The following is a 20,719-nucleotide window of genomic DNA, read 5'->3' as shown; positions in this document are numbered from 1 at the left end:
CATGAGCTCTGAAACTTTGCAAAGGAACAAATGCTAGAGGTACACTGATACATACTGATGGTCTCTGGAGACTGTGAGAGGCTTAAGAGGCAAGGACATAGGAAGAAACAGCATAAAGCCCTTTGGTAATTCAAACAGATCTATATTGAAGAGCAATGTAAGACATAAAGCAGCTTGCAACCAAGCTGAGAGGTTTTAGTCCTTTAGCTCCAAGCTAGGAGTTGCAGCTGCTGTGTTTTGCAGCTGTCTCTGTCAAAAAAAAAAAAAAAAAAAAGGAAAAAGAGAAAAGAGTTGGTTTATTTTTTTTAACTCAGCACAGAGGATAAGACAACAGGCAAATCTCTTCAGGCAGAGCAGCCACAAGGGTAAAAAAAAGAATGCTTGGGGATTTTTGAGTGCTGCCATGAAAACATAATTTTGTTTAATAAACAAGAAAAAATACATGTATAAATTCCTTCATCAGCATTTTAGCCTCTTAAACAGAAAGAGTCAGTCATGGTTTTGAGTATGGGTTAATGCGTGGGCTGGCATTATGTACCAGCAGCTAATTTAGCTGGGACCACAGCCAGAGGAGGGGAACTCCAGGGGACCCATCAAAGGTGGGTAAAATGGCAGCAGGGACTCAGAGCTGACACATGCAAGTGCTTGCACTTTGGAAGAAAATCTGAACTACTCCCCACTGCCTAATTAGCTGATGTGTTGCAGTCATGGCTGTTGTATTGATCATAAATACCGCCCTGCTAACTTGTGCTTCTCCTGTCTGTTGTATCGCCCTGTTGTCTCTGTCTTCATCTGAGACTGAAAGCTCCCTCGGGATGGAGGCTGTCTCTTTAGCTACTGCAATCCAAATAAATATAACTGTTCCTGGATACTAAAAAAGGCAACAGTGGAATAACTTTTATTCCAGTTATCTTAGCAGAAATAACTGCTCAACCCACACTAGCTGAAACAGTTGAAAACATTTTAAATATTACAATAGCAACTTTAAATACTTACCCAGAATGTCATGTTCACACAACCCTATCTCAAAACTGTACAGCTTAAACAGGAGACAGGATTAGCAACAATCAAGGAAATGTTCACAAGGCTCTTCCTTTACCTAAAACCTGTGAAATCTAAAAGGCCTACAGGATAAGGAGCTTGACAGATTCCTGTTTATTCACTCTCACAACACAAGAAGGAAACAACTGGACAGCAACAAGATTAACTGATTTAAGTACTTGCTGCCTACCACACAACCTAAAGAACTCCCCACATAATACACCTGAACATGAAACTCATTTATCACAATCACAATTCCTATGGTCCTATCTGGAAGTCTTATGGGCACACACATTTGAAGAAATAAGCCATTGAATCAACTTTCCCTTCTCTCCTCATCCAAACAAAATTTGCCCGAGACTTTCAACAGAAAAACAGGTCCCCAAAAAACCCCCAACCGTTCAACCCTTAGTTGTGAATGGCACCTTTCAGACACTGTATTTTGCATATCTAACCCTCTCCTTCCCCTCTGTTCCACAGATGCCTTCTTGGATTACAATTACTGTGAAGCAGCCTGTCTCTTTACAGAGAGAATTAATATTTCATGACAGATCCCTCCTCTGTGTTTTCAGTTCATCATGTGCAATGAAGTTTGATGCAGGGACCTGGGCCTACAGAGGGTTTGGGAATTAGAGGTGCTCTAACAGCATTGCAAATCAAAACCATACAAGTTTATAGATTAAGAGGGAGAACTGTTTTCCTTTTGTTGGTGGAGAAGAAGTGTTAGTAGGGGAGGAAAAAAAAATTCTACAGAATACATACATCCAACCCTTAATCCAATATTTGCTTAAAGAAGGCAGGATGTAGCTGGATTCTCAACTATCCAGTTAGATATTTTGCTAGGCAATAAGAAATAATGAAGGGCTTGCATGTCTGAAACACCTAAGTAATTAAATAATATTTACAGTTATATTTGCTAACCTACAAAAATACTTCTCCCCACAAATTCTGATGTCTCAAACACTATCACAAGTGCAACCACAATAAAGCATCTTCCTTTCATAGGAGGAAAATTATCACCTCCACTCAACTTGGTGGGAAAAAACAAAAACGAAATCAAAACTGACAGGTATCTCTTGTGACCAAGAAGAAAGGTGACATTCACAAGGGGAGAGGTGTGACTGAGTATGTGTGTCTTTTCCTTGAAGCTGGTTGCTTCAAGGCTGGCTGCTTCAGTAGAAATTGAAGTCTTTTTTTCTGTAGTTTTTTGGGCCCAAGAAGCACGGATTTGCTTATTAGAGCAATGCCAGTGTTCCTGCATTCACATGCTGAGTAGCATTTCCTCTGTCTAAACTCCTATCAGCCTGATATAGGAGCAGCTTCCAATGTTACTTTTAATTCTCTCTCTCTTTCTTGCTCTTGCTCCCCTTTTTAATTACATTCAGGATGTTTTCTTATTGATTTAGTTGTCTCTGTATTTTGATGCAGGGATTAGAAATTTCTCTTATATGGCAACTCAGTTTTCCATTAAAAGAAGCCTCTCATGCTATAACCCAGGGGGAACTGAGAAGAAGCTTTTGATGCATGAAGCAGGCGCAAACAAGATGATATTTGGAGATTGCATTGCACTCTGCTTTATCTTAGCATCCTTTCAAGCATGGCTGTGTGATTCACTGCTCTCGGCCACAAAAGCCACTCCTCTCTTGTGGAAGCAACTGCGTTTGCCAAGCGTTCAGAACAGATATCACAGTCAGATGGGCAGGACTCCCCGTTAGCAGAAAGGATGCATCATAATCCAAGAAAACAGGAAGAGTCAAAAAAAAAAAAAAAAAACCCACACCTGGAAATGTCCAGACCTTCTTTTGATAATTACTTGATAGTTGCATTCAGTTTGTGACCCACCAGTTCCAGGGCTCAAAAGATGGCTTTGAAGGAGTCTACAAAAAGTAACTAAGGAAAGCAAACCTACTGCCAGAAGGCTTAAATTCACTCTGGAAAAGACAGTTCCTTCTTTTGAAATTTTCAGGGTCTCAAAACATAAAAGAAAATATTGAAAAGTACTGATTTAAATAATGCAAAGATTCAGAGGCCTTAATGTGCAAATAGAACAGAAAATCTTGAGAAAAGCAGTCTTTCTCTTGGCTTACTGCTTACACTCAGTATCTATTTGCATTTCTACAACGTCCTTTTCAAAGAAACTCTTCGCTGTTTTCTAAGACTCCACACTCCACACTGAAGTACAACATGGCTTAATCCTGAATTTTCCAGGTGGGAAACTAATGTTTAGAACCCAGGAGTACCCAGGACCTCTACCTCCCAGTTCTTACCCTGAGCTTTCCTCCCAGACCTAGCAAGATAACTCAGGAGGTTCTGACTTCTCAACTTTTCTGAGTTTCTATGCCCTACACTGACCCCTATTTCACAGCAGAAAAGATACAGAAGTGCCCCAGAACACACTAAAACACAAGTAAGTGTGGTTCCCCAGCTGGCTGAGTACTGGATGCATTCAGTTGTACTGATGATGAACTATATTTCCATCACTCTGGGAAAACTCCAAAAGGGATGTTGCTATTACCATTTTGCAGAGCTCAGGTAATGCTGTGAGTTCAGTATCAGGACAGGATTTGCCTGCTTATTTCATTATTTATGCAGAGCAGACTGTTTGGCAATAAACATTTAAAGCATAATCACAGTGCCATTTGTACTTGTTAGGTAAAGAGGCACAAGTCTTTTAAGACTTAAATACCTTAAAAAGTACCAGGATAAGTGGAAATGACTGCGTTCTCTGTTCTTCGCTACATGGTTTTTTATACTTTTGCAGATTACCATGGTACAGTGCAATTAGGCTTTGGATGTACTGTGCAAGTTGAGAAGTTTCAAGAGCTCTACTGAACAATTAACCCTTAAATACATTACTGGGAATAAACCTGCAGCACATGCCCAAAGTCCACTCCAAACAGAGGCTTTTAAATTAGCTAGAAAGAAAGAAGAACAAGAGACCATCTGCCAAGAACCTGCTCACACCTGGAGCAACCACTACAATGCATTGACAGTTCCACCAACTATCAGCTTAAGCAGTAGCTGTCACATACCAGACAAATCTGACACAGGGCACTTGCTCTTCCTCAGCCCCTGGCTGCCTTTTTTTTTTTTTTTGTCCTTATGGTAAAAAACACCTCATAACAATTCTGTTAAAGGTATTTCCATGCCACAGGTGGGATGGTAAGAAAAGACACCAGCATCTCCCTGTGATCTCTCTAGTCCTTTAGTGGTTATTGTTTATACAGCCCAAGGCAACACAGATTCACTGCCAAGATGATCATCTCAGCTCAAAGGGCTGAGGAACATAGCTAAGGTCAGCTAAGATGGTGTACAACACTATGTGATACCATCTTAGACACTGTTACAGCAAGCACATACCATCTATAGAGACTGTTCTCATTGCCAACCTCACAGCAGAGACTCCAAGGAATTAAGAGACTTGTCTAAGGACACTCAAAGGCAAGAATGAAAGCAAGCTCCCCTGTGTGCCAGGGAAACACCCTTACAACAAGAACCTCCTTCTTTGCAAGCCCCATTTCATTAAAGCAATGTGTTCTTAATCATGTGTCATTTTTCCAAAAAGCAACTCCAGTTATCTCAGGTTCCCTCCCGACTCCTCCCCGATCAACTCAGACACATCCCTTGCTCAGCCTCCAGTTTTACCACCCCTCCATGCAGTTGCTGTGATTTCTACAACCCACTTACCTCCAGAGTGAGCTCTCCGTAACACTCCCCAAGTTGAAGTCGTAAAGCTTTGTCAGAATGAGAATCACCTATGGAGGGGTAAGGGAGGGAGGAAGAGAAAGGGAAAAGAAAGAGAAAAAAAAAAAGTTTTCCTTTAGGCTGTGTAACAATACACAAGGCATCTGAAATCAGCCAAAGAGCTTAGCATTTATCCATTAAAATTGTTGTATTATAGGATCAAGCAAGTTAAAAAAAATCATTAGCTTAATGCATCATGTAACCAGTAATATTTATTTTAACCTCAAAATGTTTTGTATTTGAAATAAAACACGACAACAGAAATTAATCAAACATTGTTAGCTGCCCTCTCTACAACTACACTACAACGAACACTACAACTATGGTTATTCAACATCAGGGATGGGAATCAGACACACCCCTGTTAAATTCAACAGCCCAATCAGAAATCAGTTGACGACTTCTGTTTCTCAAAGTGCTGCCACAAACTGGTGAGTCTCCATGCAAGAATAGACAAGTTTGATTATGAATAACCCCATCCAGCAAAACAGTCATTTCACCCAGAACGAGCTTCCCTCTTCTCTCTCTGCTGTCACTGACATGAAGCATGGGAATTTCCACATGCTATCACCTTTCCACTGTGGTAAAACAGAGGGACACAGAGCATGACATCCAGCTTAAACACAGTGCAAAACAAAACTTCAGCTGTATCTTTAGTGGTCAAGGAGAGTCAGAGCCTTCAGGACGCACTGAATGGCTACCTGGTGAGCCATGAACACTCTAGGTCCTGTCCATGCAAAACTGAGGTAGGAGAACGGGGGAGTTAAGAAGTACATGGAGGACAACAGGGGAATATTACTGCCCTCTGAAAACTTTGGTGCTCTGTCCCTGGATTTCACAGGTAAATGTAATCCTCCTAGTTACCAGCTACATTGTGTGATGCCTTTCTCTCCCAGAAAGGCAGCTGTGTACCCCGATAGCCTGTGAGCCCCTGTGCAAGGTCCCGGGCTCCAGTGGGAACTTCTGCTAAAAGAACCGAGGCTGCTCGGTGGAAGTTTAGAGATGTGAGTATCTGCTCTTTGTGTTTTTAGCGTAACTAATGTCACACAGTTCATTCCCTTAGATTCTATGGGACCAGCCTCAAGAAGAGCACTGGGGCAGCTCTTCATTTTGGTATTGCATCATTTTAAAATCTCAGCATTGTTTCCTCTTGCAGGATTCAAGAATAGCGTAGTTTCCCTTGCATCTGTTTGGGCTGTGAAAGCATGTAGGGAAATTTTTACTTAATTCTTGGGTTTGGTTTGTTGAGTAATCCTTCACAGTTTGGCTAAAAGATAGGTCCAAATGAGAGATATAAACCAAAGGTTTGGCTTCGTTAATGTTTTCCTATGTGACAAGGATCTTTTCTACTATGAAAGCCATGTCTCCCTCCTCCCACAGCAGTGGGACCCACCACATCTCTCATTTGGGTTTCCCAGCTGAAAGGCTGCTGGGTGAGGAGTTTAAAGCTTTGCAGAAAAATGCCAAAGGATTAATCAATATCACAACGGCTGCAGCAGTCGGTAACTGCCAGCATAATATCGGGAAGAAACCTGTTCAAATTGTAAGGGACCTTGATACGTGACTATGCAGTCAGTGCCCAACTTAATGGCTTAAGAATATATGCTCTGAGCATCCCTCTCTCTACTGGATTCACTTTCCCCCTCCTTGATTGCATTTTGTCCTTTTATTTCCCCACGCAGATACCTTTAGGAGGAAGATAAAAGCCGAGCTGCTTCCAGCAGGGTGTGAAAAGAAACCTGCCAGGCAGATTTGAGTCAACATATGCGAGCTCATGTCAGCCTAAACCAATGCTGTGCAGTGGGGAAATAAGGACAATATGGTTTTTATTGCAACTTAAACCCTGCACACACCTTCCCATAAAAATAGGGATATGCCGGCTGCAAGTTGCAGCAACCAGGGTTTGGACACCTCCTCCCCTGACAGCAGCTGAGGGAAGCAGTGCAGTCTGCTCCCAGACAAAACCTGGTGAGAGTGACATTTTTAGGATGTTCCCTATATTCGTTCCCACAGGAGCTTGGACAGGACCCCTCTCAAGAGTCTCTAGGAAGCCATGTACCACAGTATAAGCTCTGCCCTGCCAGAAATGATACCTTTCTTATTGCTCACAACTGTGGTGAGCTTTCACAAAGTAAGTTTTCCAGTTTCAGAGCCTGATCACACTGAAGACAGGAGGATGACCCCTGGTGAGTTCAGTAGATCCTGGATCCAACCCTAAACATAACAAAATCTCTGTGTCCTGGTCAAATTTCAACAGAATAATTCTACCGTAAACTACAATTACAACTGAAGGCAACACCTGTACTCTCCCAGCTTTTTGTGTGTCTTTCCCCAGATCTCTTATGTTCTACATTTCTGAAGAATGTCACTTATCTGTAATAAACCCTCCAAACTCCGGGCTAACACCAGCTTTACAGGAGTGAGTTGAATCCTACTTAGCTCCTGGGTATAAATCCAAAGTAAAAGCACGGTGTTTAGTATGGATTTTCACCAGGATGGCTAAACAAAAATCCAGCTCTGCCTGTTGTTAATGCATGAAAAGGAAAAACATGAGCATCCCTTTGCAGTTAAATCTCACAGAGGGTCCCAGAAAAATGCAGGAGATGCCTGAGGCAGTGGTAATACCCAGTACAGTCACCTACAGCAACCTGTCCCTAAAATCACGCATGCCCAGGCCAGGCAGCACTCTTGCACCACAGCCCTAGGTGGCCTCCACCCTTTCCCCACTTGCTTTTGACACAAGACATTCCAGATTCACTAAAGGCAACTCTTCCAATGATTTGGGAGCTTGAAAACCAGAGAGGATTGGAGAGGTTGAACACACAACCTTCCCACAAAAAGCTGTGAACACACATTCCCCACAACGCTGCCTCGTGAGGCCGTGGAGCAAATGTAAGTACTAAGGACGTGTCACATATGGTTAAAACACAAATCAAAGCCTGAAAGGCACAGCTGGCTCCCGAGTTGTTTTCATGGGGTGCTTTTGACACAGCTTTGCAGAGGAAACTTCAAAGCATTTCAAGGGGCTATTCTGAGGCCTTCCCATCATGTTGCCCCAAACGTGCTAAGAAGAAACCAGAAGCAGGAACATCAAGGGCAGACGCGGGCAAGTACCAGATTTTCTAAGACATCCTGTTATTTGAACATTTTAGTTGAAAAATAATGGAACAAAACGTAAGGAAAATTGGACATAATTTCCAAAACTGAATTCTGACAGAAGAAAAAAGAAAATGAAAAAAGTAAAACCCTCATTGATTCAAGCTGAGACATTTGATTCCAATTTCTACTTTGTAGTTGAAGAAGCTTAGCTGTTTTTGTCAACACTAACAAACAACCGTGGCTTTTCTGTGCCAGAGTAATTTTGCACAAAAATATGACAGTTTTCATTTTAAAAGCTGAGTTCAATTGAAAATTGGAGATTTTACATTTAATGTACTATTTCAAAACAAAAATAAACATTTTCTTCCCCTGAACTGGGGGGAATCTAAAACTGCCACCCCACAGAAAATGCCCACTCTTCAACTTAAATTAATATGAAAACATTTTGCTCTGGGGAAAAGGTATAAAAGCAAAAAAAAAAAAAAAGAAAAGAAAATAATTTAGAAGGATATTGATTCAGAAACAGCAAAAACATACATTTAGGTATTCTTTAATAAAAATAGAGGAAACACCCTTAGAGCATCAAATTAAACTCTTTCTGTTCATCAAACTAATCTTCCCAAAAATAATTTCAAGTCTTCTAATGCCGATCTGCAATTTTCTCTGGGGTCATACCGCTCACCCTAAGGAATACAGCTCAGATGTGAAGTCGCCCCTGCCTCCCCTGGCCAGGCTCCACACAGCCACACTGCGCTTCCCCGGACACCACGGGACAGGTGTCCCTCAGGAGACCAAACAGCTCAGCTGGTTGAGGATGAAGAAAGGCAGAAATAGCCTGCAGAACAGAGCGGGGAAATAGGCCAGGCTGAATTACAGCTCCCTTAAGGCAATACAAACCCTCTGGAAAATGCAATTTCAAGTTGAGCTTACACAAAACTAAATGACCTGAAAAAATTCAATAAACTGTTTCGGTTTTCTAGACAGAAGTGGGGATGGAGAAAGGATAATCAGATTTTTTTTTTCTCTGGTAACAAGTGATGTTCCAGTCCTGCAACAATTTCCTTATGCACTTTATTTTACACACATGCCTCACCACAGTCAGTATGTTGTTTGTTTTTTCAGGAACTATTCTGCCTGCTGAATACCCTGCTATAAGGTTTGCATGACAAAAATGCCAGCTCCTGACAATTCTTTATCTTCAGTGGCTTATACTACAACACAGATTAAGAGTCTCCGGCACCAAGAAATCCTGCCATCTCACTGTAGAGTATACTGAACCACTAAATCCAGATATAATATGATGGACTGCTTCTCTAAAGCAAGGGCCAGCAGGTCTCCAAGACTGCCCAATCCAGCAGCCTTGAGTTTTGACATAACTTTGCTGGCATAGAAGCAAGAAAAAAGTATCACCAGTAGCCCAAGTTTAATTCCACACTGAAAACACACGCCTGAAGAGATCTCTATTGTTCAGGCAATTATTATGAATCTCTGAGCCCATAAATCATAGAAGTGCTCAGCAGCTCTTCAGAGTATTCAGTGGTGTAAGAATTTTGATGCCCATAAAATTTTACTATGAAGGAAAATTACTTTCGTTCATTAAACCCTCTTCTAGATCCTGCCAATTCTAAACTGGCAAAGTGCTTTGCATATACCCCACAGTAGAATTTATAACTCAGTTTCCCACAAATGAGAGTGTAAAAGCATTGAAGTTCCTTCAGCAGGTTGACAATGACCTTCAGGACAATCAAGACATGCCACATCAAAGGTAGTCATGTTCCTGTATCAGGCGATGCTCGTAATAGAGACAGGAGAGAGAAGAGCACAGCAGTCAGACAGAACAGGTGATCATTTCAAGTAGACATCTGAAAGGCCAGCACTAATCCACTTCATGAGATTCATCTCCTCTCTAAGTCATCCTGCTATATCAGCACAGACACTAGCACAGCTCATCAGTAGCCCTGTCCACGTATTTACAGAGTGTAATTAATAACAAGCAAGGGATGAGCACTGGGCACTGCGACAAAGAGACCATAGATAGATTTACATGTGAAAAATGAGAGCTCTCTGCCTGCTTGCTCTGGCACACTGGGGTCTCCATTTCTTGCCCACAGACCTATTTCCATGATGTTTGCAACCTTTTCTCCCCCCAACACACAACAGCCACAGGGAGCTTGTCTGCAATTTTCATCTGACTTTCCCCAATTCATGTGAGAACAATACCACCCAACAAGTAAATTTAAAATGTGAACAACCACAGTATGACCAATATGAGTAAATTGCTCACAGCTGAAAGCAAATTGGCTTAAAATTCTCAGAGACCTTAAAAGCCAGCAGCACTGCTCCATGGAGGTCCATGGTTGTTTCCTTCTTTTTGTTTCGGGGATTTGTTTGTTTGGAGCTTGGGGGCAGTGGGAGGGAGGAGGTTTTTAATTGTTTGGGTTTGGTTGGGTTGTTTTGTTTGATTGGTTTTGGTTGGTTTGGTTTGGTTGGTTGGTTTTGGTTGGGTTTTTTTATTTGTTTGGTTTGGGTTTTGATGGTGGGGGTTTTTAAGGCACAAAATTAATTATTAAAGATGACCTGATTGAACTCATGAAGTTATTCAGGGTGATGAACTTGCTAAGCTAAGTTCTGCCTCTTCTCTCAAGTAGCAAGTGATAGGACAAGAGGAAATGGCCTCAGGTTGCACCCGGAGAGGTTTAAATTGGATATTAGGAAAAAATTCTTCACGGAAAGGGTTGTCAGATATTGTAACAGGCTGCCCAAGGAAGCGGTAGAGTCACCATCCCTGAAGGTGTTTAAAAAGCATTTAGACGAGGCTCTTAGAGACATGGTCTAGTGCTAGAGTTAGGTTATGGTCAGACTCAATGATTCTGAGGGTCACTTCCAACCAAAATGATTCTATGGTTTATGTAATCTCTGGATTCAAAGCCAACTCAGGCAAAAGCCACCATTATCAGCCCAATTTGTCCCACATAAATGTTCAGAAAGTGGGCAGCAGCTCATTTGCATGCTCCACATACATTTGTGCTTCAGCGTGTGGTGGGTTGACCCCAGCCAGCAGCTAAGCACCTACCCAGACACTCACTCTGCCCACACAAGGGGGATGGGGGAGAGAACCAGAAAAGGTGAGGAAAGTTTGTAGGAAAAGTGAGGAAAACTTATAATTCCAGACAGTTTAGTTATTACTGCAGAGGATCATATTACATGGGAGGCAACACCTCTTTGGCCAGTTTGGGTCAGCTGTTCTAGCTGTACCCCCTCCCCAGGTATTGACTGCCCCTCACCTATTCCGGGGTTGGGCAAAGTGAGAAAGAGAGAAATCCTTGACACTGTGCAGGCACTGTGCAGCCACACCTAAAACACTGGTGTGTTACCAGCACTGGTTTAGCTGAAAATTCAAAACACAGCATGACACAGTTTGCTGGGAAGCAAAGTAACTTCATTCCAGTACAAATATTTTCCTAGACCAAGGTACAGTGGATCTCAAAAATAATCACTACATAGCCCTAGTCCCACCAAAACCACTTTGCACAAATACGCCCTCAAAAACACATACATGCACGTGATCACACTACCCAACATCACCATCCTCATTTACCCTAGAGGTCTAAGTGCAGTTGCTAGTACTCAAGAGTGTCATCTCCAGTTGTGAGAAGTATATAGCATTATTACAAAGCTCCCAGGTGAGGAATTTATATTCCACAGGTGTTAACAGATTCTGCACTGTGAAACAAGGCAAGTAACGTCACCTTTGTTTTACTGATGAGGAACCAGAGACAGGGAGAGATTAAGTGTTTCTCTACATAGGAAAGCTTGGGAAAAAGAATCCAAATCAACTTTTAAGAGTTTGGTTCCATTCACGTTGCAAATACATCACAAAAAATCAAGACCACTTTATTCTGAAAGAGTGTCTATCCAGAAATTTAACATAGCTGAAATAATCCACTTCAACACATTTAGTTCATTCAAGCTAAGAAACATCACCCAGAAGACAAAGCACCCATACAAGTTCACCCACAGTAACAGAACAATTAGCAAAAAAGAGAACACATACACCTTAAATACCAATCTACCTTCTTTTCCCCTGCCTGGTGCATGTAGCTGAAGAAAACATATCTTCAGATACTTACTAGCTGTTAAGGAATAGCACAAACTAAGATACAAGAAGAAAATCAGAGGTACTAACAAACATGCACCAAATCCTGCTCACTGAAAGTCAGAGTGACACATTTGCACCAGTAAAGTGATGCCAATTTAAGCAGCAACAAATGACTTTTTTTTTAATCTCTAGAGAGATTAAAACAATCTGTGGGTGGCTTCAGGCACTGCAGGCAAGAGAACCCTCTGAAATAGAAAGAGACAAGTCCCGAGATCACACACCAAAGCAAAACATGTTCCAGTGAACTTGTGATCTCAAACAGCTGAGACTGTCAAACTGGTCTTCAAAACAAGAACCAGTAACTAAAAGAAAGATATTCTCCTTTAATCCTCCTTTGCCTGTGTTGCTTTTCAATTTCCAGTATGAAAACTGCCACAGTATGCTCCTTCTGTCCCCTGTGCTCCTTCCTTTCAATGCAAATCAGAGGCAGCAGAATAAGCAGGAGCCAGAGTCTTCCCATGGATTCCCCTGGGACACTGGAGACAGATCACATTATCTTCACAAAAGAGCCCTCAGGATCCAAGCAGCAGTTTGAAATTCACGTTTAAAGGGCTTGCAGTGAACAAAGAGAATCTGAGGTGGAAAAATAAAAGAAACCAAAACCACTACAGTGCTTTGCAGAACCGGCCAGCTCGGGAAAGCCCAACTTGCTCTTGCCAGGCTGCTACCAGCAAGAACAGGGCAGGATTCTTGTGTGTTCATTCTCTTCTTGGAAACTAAAGGACAAGCCCAGCCTGTCAGAGAAAAAGCACCTGTTAGCATCAACACTGAGACAGACACCTCTTCCAGTGTAATGGATTTACCTTTCTGGCTCACACAAATCTAGAAAAGATTTTGAATTGAGCCTGACAGGGTCTCTCATGCTTCTGGTTTTAAACATTTTGGTGCTGGGACTGTGATTTAGGAAATATTCAGAGGTGCTTTGCACATACAAGTCAATTACATGGTTGTGAATGCACCTGAATAACACCACCACCAAAGCAAGGACTAGTGCTTCCAGGACTCAGAGGAATCTTACCATAACGTTTTACACAACATGGGAAAAGGAGTCAGCTTCTCATCCCCTCAAGCCATAGATTTCAATTATCACCTAAATGAGAGGTATTCATTGCCACTAGCTGTACAGCATCTGCAAGTCACCCATATTGCTCTTCCATCTCCACTACACATTAAAAATTGGACAATATCACTCACAGAACATTTTTTCCAAGGAAATAGGAAAAAAATGAAAAGGTAAATGTTGCTTCAGTTTCAGCAAATATACCTCCTGTATACCTATGTGCTTGCCTTTAGTGCACACACAGAGAAAAAATTACAAACGCATTCTTAACATCTCATTCCTAAAGAAATAAAAGAACGGCCTCCAGGAAGGTTATCAGCCCCTAAGAGCACCTGGATTCTGTCCCAGAGGCTGCAGTACCAGGTCAGATAAGAAAGCCTTAATCCTTTTTGGGACGGGGGAGAAATCACTTCATAAAAGCTAAGTATTATTAGAACTATTAGCCACATGGCATCAGGAGAGAGTGTGTGGGAAAGGTGTGGTGAATCAGTCACCTTTTTAAGGACAGCAATAAAACACAGGAGACATTTAAGTAGAATTCCAGACCATTAGCAATAAACACACTGAAGCAGAGGGGGAACACACCACTACTGTCAGCAGCTTTCCACTAATACTAGTCAGAGAAGCCAGAGACAGAAAAAAACCTCAGTTTATCTGACCCACCCCCAACAAGGCACAGCTGTGCTCCACAGAGTCCTGCCCAGCTCCTCAGGATGGCCTTGCTGCACATAAACACACATTCCCACCAGAAAAGACATCTAGATTGCTTAAAATAACAGAAGCCTGAGCTTTATCTCTGTGTAACTCAGTTAAACATAAATACAATCTCTCCTGGCAGGTAGTGATATGATTTAAGGGTCCCCTGTCATACATTATGAGAGGTGATAGCAAAGAACTCACAATTTATTTTTATTGATTCAGCAACCAATGCTGGATCATATATCCCAATTCTTCCCCTTTGCTAAGAAGCCTCCACCAAAGACTTGGGAAATTTAATTTTTTTTCCCCCTCATCTTCTTTTTAAAGTTGCTGTGTGCACATCTCTACCTAAGTTCAGGAAGAAAATAAAACAAGGCCCCAGCTACTTGTCTGGCTCCGTTTTTGTTTCAATTATCTTCTGATACCATCTGCAAACCAGCAGATTTTGCACAGCAATTTAACTTTGTGGAGTCGTATACCTGCTAAAGGGCAATTTAAAGCTTCTGACATGGGGACCTGAAAAGAAGGAATGACTTGAACTGCAGGTGACAGTTCTCAATTAAAAATAAATAAATAAGGTTGACAGAAGGTAAGACAGAGCAGCCCTTTGAGATGTTGTGAACTGCCATGACAGGTGAGCGTTTTCCTTGAGGACTGAAGGCAAAACTGACTGGTTCCATAAAGGAAACTAAATTATGTGGGGAATTGTGTGTCTAAGCCATTTCTGAAAGCAAGAGGAAAAAAAGGGTCCTATAAGCTGATTTTTCAAGAAAATTCAGGATGCTTATTCTTCTTTCATTTCAGATTCAAGGCCCTACTATTGAACTGTCACTCCTCTCACACACACACACTCTCTCCCCTCCCCTGCATATGTACATATATATACAAAAATATTACTGATCTTCCTCAGATTCCAATTAGAAACTCAAATAATGGCACTGAACAGAGCATGGGCAAAAGATTCCTTCTCATCCCAGTGACAGGAGATGGACTGAATAATTTGTTGAAGTCCTTTCCAGCCTCATGTCTATGACCCAAAGATTAATGTGAAAATGCCCCACTGCTAGTTCAGGAGAAGAGCAGCAGGGAATTAGGTGCCATGCCATAAAAACACACACCTGTTGCGCTCCGCAAAACACAGAGCCTTGCCTTCAACATGACAGCAGGACACGGGTGCTGGAGGAGCCACCGCATCAGCACAGCAGTCCTGTCACTGGCCTGGCACTCAGAACCGGGAAGGACATCAGAGCCTCTCCACTCTATTCCCAGCATTGGTGCCAGCTCACCCACCTGCAGGGAGACTAATTTGTGATGGCAATTTTATTCTGAGACAATATTGTCCAATTTTGAACAATATTACTCTGAGAAAACATCCTTCTCCCTCCAGGGGAACCAGTCCAAAAGTTGGAGGTCCACAGATGCCACCATGAAAGGGAAGGATGTACCTGTTAGGAGACAAGCCCTTGCACCTGCTTTTAACAGCCAGTTAAAAGACCTTCCACTCCTGCTACTGGATCCTTATTATCAACAAATCCAAGTTCCTTAGCTTTTGGCTTATTCCCTTCCTTGCAACAGCCCAGGGAAACAAGGATTGTTGCAGTTTGCCAGGTGGCAACTGTAGGCACAGAGGAAAAAAAGGGCAAAAATGCACAAACTGTTCTGTTATGGTTACTGTGGCTGTAAAAGTCCAGTACTTAGATTTTTCCCCCTCATTTTCTACCTGACCTTGAAGGATTCCAACATCATTAGTATAAACCCATGATTAAATCATAATTCTTTACATATGCCTAGGTATTTATAAATATAACTAAATAGTAGGGAAAGTGAAATATGAGAATCATTGCAGAAAGAATAAGATAAAAATATAAGTGATAGTTTAAAATATAAGAGTAACTATCACAGGCAACTTGGGTCAGTAAAGTTTAGCAGGACATACAGGATCAGAAAGTGCTGGAGGTAAGAGACAAGCAGGGAAGAGTCAGGGCTCTCCACAGACAAAAGGTCAGAAGCAATAGTTTGAGTGCTAACTAGCCAATTAACATATATTTTACATTATTATAGATTCAACAAAGATTAAATGATCTGATTAACTTACATATTAAGGTAATAAAAATGTGGTTGGACCAACTGACTGCACTCTTCTGACCTTGAACCTATGTTTATGCAGCAGTTCCTATCTGCAGATGCCCAAACCTACTTTGAAACTCAGTGACTCAGCTGCACTAAGGTCAAACTCTACCCTAGCAGCTCCTTTTCCTACTGGTATTCCTCTGAACTAATCTTTGCTCCTGATTTTAATCATCTTTATTTTATTTATTTTCATTTTTATTCTGTATTCATCATGTGCATATGTTTCATCATCACTACAGTGCCTGAACTCCTTGTGCCATAGCTACATAGCTGCCTTTTTAAAAAAAAAAAAATTCTTTGTGTTGTATCATTAAGTAGTTAAGCAAAATTATTTTCATCTGTTGCCGTGAAAACACTCTCTCTTCGGGCAACTTTCTTCATTTATTCCTGTGCAGAACAGCTCCTTGCACATGCCAAACATCCCTGGAGCCCTGATATTATTTCCTTTGAAAGGCCTAATCAAGCAGACTTTCATGAAATCTGGCTCACCAGGTATTTCCAGAAACTGGGCTGGGAATAATTCCTTTGTGTACATCCACCACACTGAGCCAGCCATACATAACATCCTCCTGAATCTAAGGGCACTGAAACAAAACAACTGCTGTTCTTCCTATGGAGTCCAGAGAAACAGGTATGCTAACAGCAAACTGGCCCATGCAAGACACTAGCAACAGCTTCTATGATGTGCAACAGAACACAGGACAGTTCAAGTTTCAGCTTCTCCCTTCTTTCTGAGGCATCCAGGCTTGCAGACCATCCCCTCCAGAGAGCAGCCCTAAGCACCGCTGGGCCAGAGCCCTTTGGATTCTGCTCGATAACCCAAATAACTGTATGAGCCAGTTGATGGACATGCAACATAGGCAGATGCCATGGGGTTCAGCTCTACCTCCACCTGACTTTTAACTATTTCAGATTGCGGCTACATCAGCAAGAAAGTACAAACATGATCTGTATCACAATAGCCTGCAAATAGCCTCACCCAGAGATAAAGCAGCCTCCTGGCAAATGGAACAGATATGTGAGCAGGTGTTGTACCACCTGTCTAACAGGAGGAACACACTGTGGTTTCTCCTCCTTCATGCTTGGCCACATAAAGACTTCAAAACTGTGAATACACGACAGTGATGGGATGCCTCTCTCCATGTCAGCTGAAAGAGCAGGCCCCCAATATGCCCTACCATAGGAACCTAACTTAAGGCTAAGGATTCCTCCAGGCAGCAAGAGGCTACAGTAGTGACACTCCATGGACTTAGCTCTGGGATATACACAAGACCTGAGAGTAAAGGCATTAGATGGACCTCAACTCCAAATTTGGATCTCTGGTTTGTCACTAAAGCCAGATAATCAATTTTCCAACGCAGCCTGTTACCAGGGCTGTGCCTGCCAAGGAAATAAAGCTTTGGAGGAAAGATACTGACAGTACAAGGTGAACATTTTTCCCCATCTAAGTATTTCCTAAAGACAGGTAAAAAATATTTGCTTAAAATCCACCCCTGTAGGAAGAAAAAAAAAAAAAAATCTACCCCAAAAAATTGTCCTGTGAAGTCCTTGCACCAGCTTTGGGGCTGGGCAGGTGGAGCACGAAGGAATGTGTCAGGAACCACAATAAAATCACAACTTTTGATGTCAGCCCAATATTGCAAGGGAAGCAGACAGGGCGGGGGGGGGGGGGGAGTGAACAGGATGGGACGGGATGGGGACAAGGGGGCAAATTAGGAAAAAAAATCCATTCAACTATTTTTGAGGTCTGCAAGAAAGAAAATATATTTTTTTTCCCACTTTAGAAATACCTTGTGCTAATGTCTACATGGGGAGATGTGGACTAGCACAGTTAAAGCTGTCAAGGTCAATTTTTCTTACAGACTTAAGTGTTCTGTTACTTAAAAAAAAATAAAAAAGCTGAGAACTTGAATTCAAATCTCCTTTAATGCAACATTATGGCTGAGAATTTCAAAGCTGTAAAAGACAGGAAATTCATAAGTACAGAGTCAACATTATGCTCATAGATTGTATAAAAGAGGCAAATCAACACTGCAATCCAAAACACTATTGACTTTTAGAGCTGGTTGGGTCCCAGGGGAAGTTGGTCAGATGAAAATATCTACTTGCTCCGTACTGCAACCCTCACTGCAGTAGAAAACTTTCAGAAGGTTTGACCTTCTGAGATCACTCTCCTTCTCTTACCTAGGGACCTAGAAAATTCTTTGTCCAGACCTGAAAAAGTCTGGCCCTCTAGCCGACAGAGAAATTGAAGCATAGTCTTCATTTCAAGCCACTGTCCATATCTTTCCTCATAAGAATCATGGTTATGACAAGTGGGACTGCTGACTGACATTTAAACTGTGACTGGTTTTAAGATCAGGATTTGAGATGCTATAACACAAGAGATAGATCCCTTTCAGTCCTGCATGGTAAAGGAAAGATTTAAACAGAAGGCTCAGTTCTTTGATCTGCCAGCACCTGCACTGGCTCTCTTCACCATCACAAGAATACCTGGGACTCAAAACCTGGAGGTAGAAAAGGGAGAAGAGATCGAGCCTCCTATTCTGTGAATATACTCTGCTGTGTTGCAGGGTCTCCAGATGACCTTCAGGTTATTTCCCATACACTGGCTGTAGGGTTGTCCTGCACATCACGCTGAGATATCAAAAACTGCCCAGCACTGCAAAATGGCTCTAAACAACACAAATAGTCTCAATGACTGTTTCTGCATTGGTATATTGTCAGTTGAGAACTAGAAGTTTCTCAGAACTTCCAAAAATCCTTCTGCCCCTTGAGGAATATAACAGAGAATGGCTGTGCAGTGAGACAAAAGAAGAATGCAAATTGACCAAACCAGACTTGTAATGGCCATTATGCAAGGTCTCTGATAGATTGCTTCGTTCTTCTCTTTATTATCTCAGGAGCCTTGGATTTCCATCAGAATAATCGTTTCTCCTCTCCCTCACCAGTCACATCACAAGGTCCTGTCTTCATGAATGTCATGAATTCACAGGAGCAGGAAGGACTTCAGACATTCTTCCACCCCCTTATCACGCCTTGCCACACAGTCTCTCTAGAATCTGTTGTGACTATGCAACAAAACCTAAGGCTGGCACCTGCTCTGAAACAAAAACATGGGCTGGAGATGGGCCAGGCATGCTAGCTTGTCCTGTTTTATTAGAGCCTAGACTAGAGAAAAGCAATAGTCTCTAGTTGTCTCTGGATTGTAATAAGGACAGGGAGAGGTGACAAGGCTTATCTGAGGGTGACATTCAATCCCATTCTTGCATGACATATGACCACAAAAATCTTAAACAGGGCACTAGGGAATAAATTTGCCAGTTCTTCTTCAGGTAAAGCTGGGTCATCTCCACACGTTCCATGCAAGTTGTCTCTATGTGCTGTGATCCTCCAGTGAACAAACCCACCACCCGTTCCAAATTTCATTATGTGATGGCTGCAAACCCATGAGTAAGAATAATTCTAATAACCACAACAGCCTCCAAAACAGAGGACTATAATATAAGCTAGATCCAACAGTCTCCTGTTCTGCCTTTGTGACTATGCAAGAAGTTCATCATGACAAGAACCCACTCCAACAGGTGGATAAAGTTCCAAGACAAACAGCAACAGGCTTTTCATTAGTAAATCTTGAGCTGGCAAAGGATTAGAGTTCCAAATGTTACCAGAGCCTGAAGCAGTGTGGACCAGAAGACTGATTCAAGCTGATGGTGTCATGGTGTCAACTCTATACAGGTTCTTTGTCTTACCTGGCAAGATACACAGGTAGGAAAAGGTGAGCAGAAAGTCTTAAGCAGATGTGACACAATAAAGAACAAATCCAAAGGCCCTTTTTACCTTTGCTGTTTCATGATTGTTCTCTCACAAGGGCGATCATCTACATACTACTTCTAATAAAGGCACCTCCCAAACCAGAAATATTTTTCTGGGCCCTTGTAAAGCAGGACAGACAGCAAACCTCATTATTGGAACAGTGTAACCTGTTGTAAATTCACATCTACAACACAGCATAATGAAGGAAGTCTCCACTCCAGCCTTTCAAAAGGCAATTGGTACAGGTGTCTCCAGTAACTACATCAGCAGAAGATTGTTTCCAACAGCTCCACAGACCTGGCCCAAGACTACTGCGGTCAGAGCAGCTCTCATTAGGAAATTGATGCTAAAGCAAACAGGCATCAGCGGTTCAGCCTTGAACCTGTCAGAGCACCACAGTCCTCCACTGCATCAAAGAGCTCAAGTCATCTCTCATGGATTGTGGCATTTTGTTTTTCTTAAAATACTAGCTCTTGGAAGCCAGTGATGACTTGAAACAAAACAACAAAACAAACCCAGTCTCATTTCCTACTTTTCTGATTTCAGAGAGTGACTTTTAAATTACACTCAGGTCTCCATTTAAAGTCTTTGACTTCTAATCCCCAAAACATCTCACATACTCTTTATTTTTTTTTAAACACACACATAAAGACAACTGTCTAGCTGCATATCTGTTTTTAACTATAGATGCAGCTACATAATGTTTTTAAGCTCCATTGCCTTGTTACTTTCACCCCAAGAAAGAATACCGAAAATCGACTCAGGATGTTTTAGATGCCTCAAATTAGCAATGTTACAGTCAGAATGGCACAGAGCACTCCTGAATAGCTATTGCTAGTACTTAAAGGTGCCATGAGCCCTTCACATTAAAGAATACCGGATTTACATTTCAATATAAAGAAAAAATAAACCCAACTTGATTCACATGCTCCTATATCAAGAGAACAAGGGGTATTTTTAGAGCAACAGCT

The 20,719-nt window shown here is 41.8% G+C and overlaps 1 protein-coding gene across 1 annotated transcript in view; it reads right to left on the bottom strand.

Moving 5' to 3' along the window:
- Positions 1–20,719, bottom strand: part of SORCS3 (sortilin related VPS10 domain containing receptor 3) — a gene marked incomplete at its 3' end in the record, with an annotated part of 288,234 nt that overhangs the window by 193,461 nt on the left and 74,054 nt on the right. Inside the window, exon 2 of the mRNA XM_082053085.1 lies at positions 4,729–4,796. Within this exon, the coding sequence (XP_081909211.1) occupies positions 4,729–4,796 (68 nt within the window). The remainder of the gene's footprint in view (positions 1–4,728; positions 4,797–20,719) is intronic.

Source organism: Streptopelia decaocto (genome assembly GCF_964273445.1).
Source record: "Streptopelia decaocto genome assembly, chromosome: 5".
In the NCBI taxonomy this organism is placed as follows: domain Eukaryota; kingdom Metazoa; phylum Chordata; class Aves; order Columbiformes; family Columbidae; genus Streptopelia; species Streptopelia decaocto.
This window is presented reverse-complemented; position numbering and strand designations above follow the sequence as displayed.